This window comes from Erinaceus europaeus, chromosome 1, assembly GCF_950295315.1.
Source record: "Erinaceus europaeus chromosome 1, mEriEur2.1, whole genome shotgun sequence".
Classification (NCBI taxonomy): domain Eukaryota; kingdom Metazoa; phylum Chordata; class Mammalia; order Eulipotyphla; family Erinaceidae; genus Erinaceus; species Erinaceus europaeus.
The window spans coordinates 62,339,370-62,342,185 of record NC_080162.1 but is presented as its reverse complement, the minus strand read 5'-3'; the positions used below and the strand labels follow the sequence as shown (position 1 = coordinate 62,342,185).

Below are 2,816 nucleotides of genomic sequence, written 5' to 3'. Positions count from 1 at the left end.
TAAAATAGTTAATTGGATAACTATCTAAAGTCCTTAGAGAGTAAGAGTAGAGAAAGAACTAGGACATCACACTTGGTACATATGATACAAAGGACTGAATGCAGGTCTTTACAATACAGAGTCCAATAATTTACCAATTGTACCACTATAATGGCACTGTTTAATACAATTTTCTGTTTTTGTTATTTTTGGTAATAAACATAACAATTTTGTTCCTTTTTGTAAATATCCTTAACAGAACTTAATAATAAAGTGTATTCATTCCCTTATCACCATCCTTTTCCATATGAGAAAGTGAACCTATCTGTAGTATATGTACCCAAAGAAAAATTTATTTGAGGGAGTCTGGCGGTAGCGCAGCGGGTTAAGCACACGTGGCACAAAGCGCAAGGACTGGCAGCATAACAATCCTGGTTGGAGACCCTGGTTCCCCACCTGCAAGGGGATCACTTCACAAGCAGAGAAGCAGATCTGCAGGTTTCTTTCTTTTTTTTTTTTGTTTTTGTTTTGTTTTTTAAGAAAAATACAGTTTATTTCAGGCTTATGGAAACTGATTTCAGAGTACTGCTGTGCTGTATTTACCTATCTGTTGTTTGTCCAAAATTGTAGGCTGGACCCAGAAACCTCCTTTGTTCAGCTCTGAAGCTCAGCTCCCCCAAAGGGCTGATTCTTAGGCTACTCACAATCAAGCCATGGATTGAATACAGTATTATTTATTGAGGTCTTAAGTTTCACCCCTGTACTTGGATGGGATGAGATGAAGAGATTAGAAAGAGACTGGAGGAGACAGAAAGTAAAGCCCAATATCCCAAGCTGAACATCTACCCAAGGTCTTAAGACTTTCCAAAGGAATCCAGGACCGGAAGCTGGGCTACAAGGTTCAAATTCTGGGCAGGGCCATAGAAATGCTGGGTGGAAGGAAGAGTTCCACAACTACTTCCATTCACACCTTCAACTAATCTCTCTTCAGTCAACAAGTTAATTTGAACACTAGTGATCTATAAGGAGTAATGATTCTCCTGCTGGTCCTCTCCCTTTACAAAGCCACCTCCTCAATGTCAGTGGGCACTGAGCTTCTCTTTGAGCCTTACCAACCTTATCTATATCTCTTCACACGGAGAACACAGATACTGAGAGATCCTGTGCTCAGAAACCAGGCCTCATTACCTAGTAACTTTGGTGAATCGGGTCCCATCACCCTGAGACCAAGGACCCTAGGTCTCTTCTTCCCCAAAAGGGGGCTGGTTAAAAAAATGGGGAAAAAGTGAGGATGAGATAATCAGTCCAAAGGTTCACAACCCTCAAAAAAATAAACAAACAGGTCACCTAAAATGGTTGCAAACCCAGAAGCAAGTAAGAACCCAAACCATTTCCAGTGCACTCATTTCTTTCTACGGACAATGGTCCAGCCATCTTCTACTATATCTTCTTCCTTAATGGTCTGGGAGTCTGGATTAGAGGGTTCAGGTTGGGGGCAGACCCCATCTGTTGCTGTCCCATCATTCATAGCTGTAACCTCCATTTCTTCCATACTGTCCACGTCGTCTTCATCCTCATCGGCTTCCCTAGCTGTTGTAACCATGGTGGCTCTGACTCTGTACATTCTTTGGGCAATGTGAGAGGCCATCTCCCTCAGTGCAGCCTCATCACCCCTCTGGAAGTGATGGAACATGGTCTGCAGCTGCTGGCTCACCTGGGGCAAACTTCCATCCTCCACAACTGTATCAAACTCATTGGTCATGAGTTCACCAAGGAAGTCTTCCACCTCATCTAGTTCCAAGTCAGCATTGCGGAGGAAGTACTCCTCCACAGCACCTCCCAGCCACTCGGCCTTCTCCTGGCTGTGTATGCCCCCGAAGCCATTCTCCACAGCAATCTGCAAGGCTGGCCAACCTTGTAGAGCCGCTCGGACCCCAGCCCGGAAGAGAGCTCGTGAGTCTTCCCCTCCGCCCGCCATTATCCTGCTAGGGGCCACGTGATGCCCAAGTGATCTGCAGGTTTCTATCTTTCTCTCCCCCTTTCTGTCTTCCCCTCCTCTCTCCACTTCTCTCTGCCTATCCAACAACAATGACAATAATAATAACTACAACGATAAAACAACAAGGGCAACAAAAGGGAATAAATACATAAATATTAAAAGAAAGAAAATTTTATTTGGCTGTGCTATATTTTTCAGGTGTTGACAAAAGAACTATTTTGGAAATAGTTTTTTTTTCCCTAAACTGAAATAATGCTATATTTAAGAACACTGATTTCTTTTTAACTGTATGAAATAAAAATAGCTCACGACTGCAAAAATAAATAAATAAATAAATAAATCCATATAGACTATTGAAAAGAGGATTGCCACAGTAAGACACCATCTGTGTGACCACAAGGTAGAGAGAGCAATGAAGGGTTGGAGAGCCAGGAATCAGCCAGGTAGACAGGGCTACCTCACATCCATATACCACTGAGAGTGAGACTGAAAAGGAACAGCCTCGGCAGAATCTGCAGCTCTTCTCAACGAATATGGATTGTATTTTTGGCAACTTAGTTTTGGAATCAAAAGTTGGCTTCTTTTTTGAATGATGACAAAATGGAAGTTTTTTTTTTTTTTTTTTTTAACAATCCTTGATAAAATCCACACTATAGGGGGAACAAAACAGAAGACCAAATAGAAACTGTGGGTGGTAACTGTGATTGTGCCTTTTCAAGCAGTTCCTCACCACTGCTCTCGGTTTGGGTTGTTATGATACTGATATCCACATTAAGAAACTGAAGCTGCAAGGGAATCTGTGGGTATTGTAGTAAGAGTGATTGGTGCCTGTGCCCTA

At 42.3% G+C, this 2,816-nt stretch overlaps 1 protein-coding gene across 1 annotated transcript; it reads right to left on the bottom strand.

Annotated features, from left to right (window-relative positions):
• Positions 1-697: 697 nt before the first annotated feature.
• On the bottom strand, positions 698-1,983 carry LOC103114974 (pre-rRNA-processing protein TSR2 homolog). Its single transcript, XM_007524708.3, has one exon. It carries the CDS (start codon positions 1,955-1,957, stop codon positions 1,382-1,384), a length of 576 nt encoding a protein of 191 aa, XP_007524770.2. The 5' UTR covers positions 1,958-1,983; the 3' UTR covers positions 698-1,381.
• Between the last annotated feature and the right edge of the window lie 833 nt (positions 1,984-2,816).

Bases quoted from the DNA above. Each gene is read 5' to 3' on its own strand.
- LOC103114974 (XM_007524708.3), bottom strand. From the start codon at position 1,957: ATGGCGGGCGGAGGGGAAGACTCACGAGCTCTCTTCCGGGCTGGGGTC.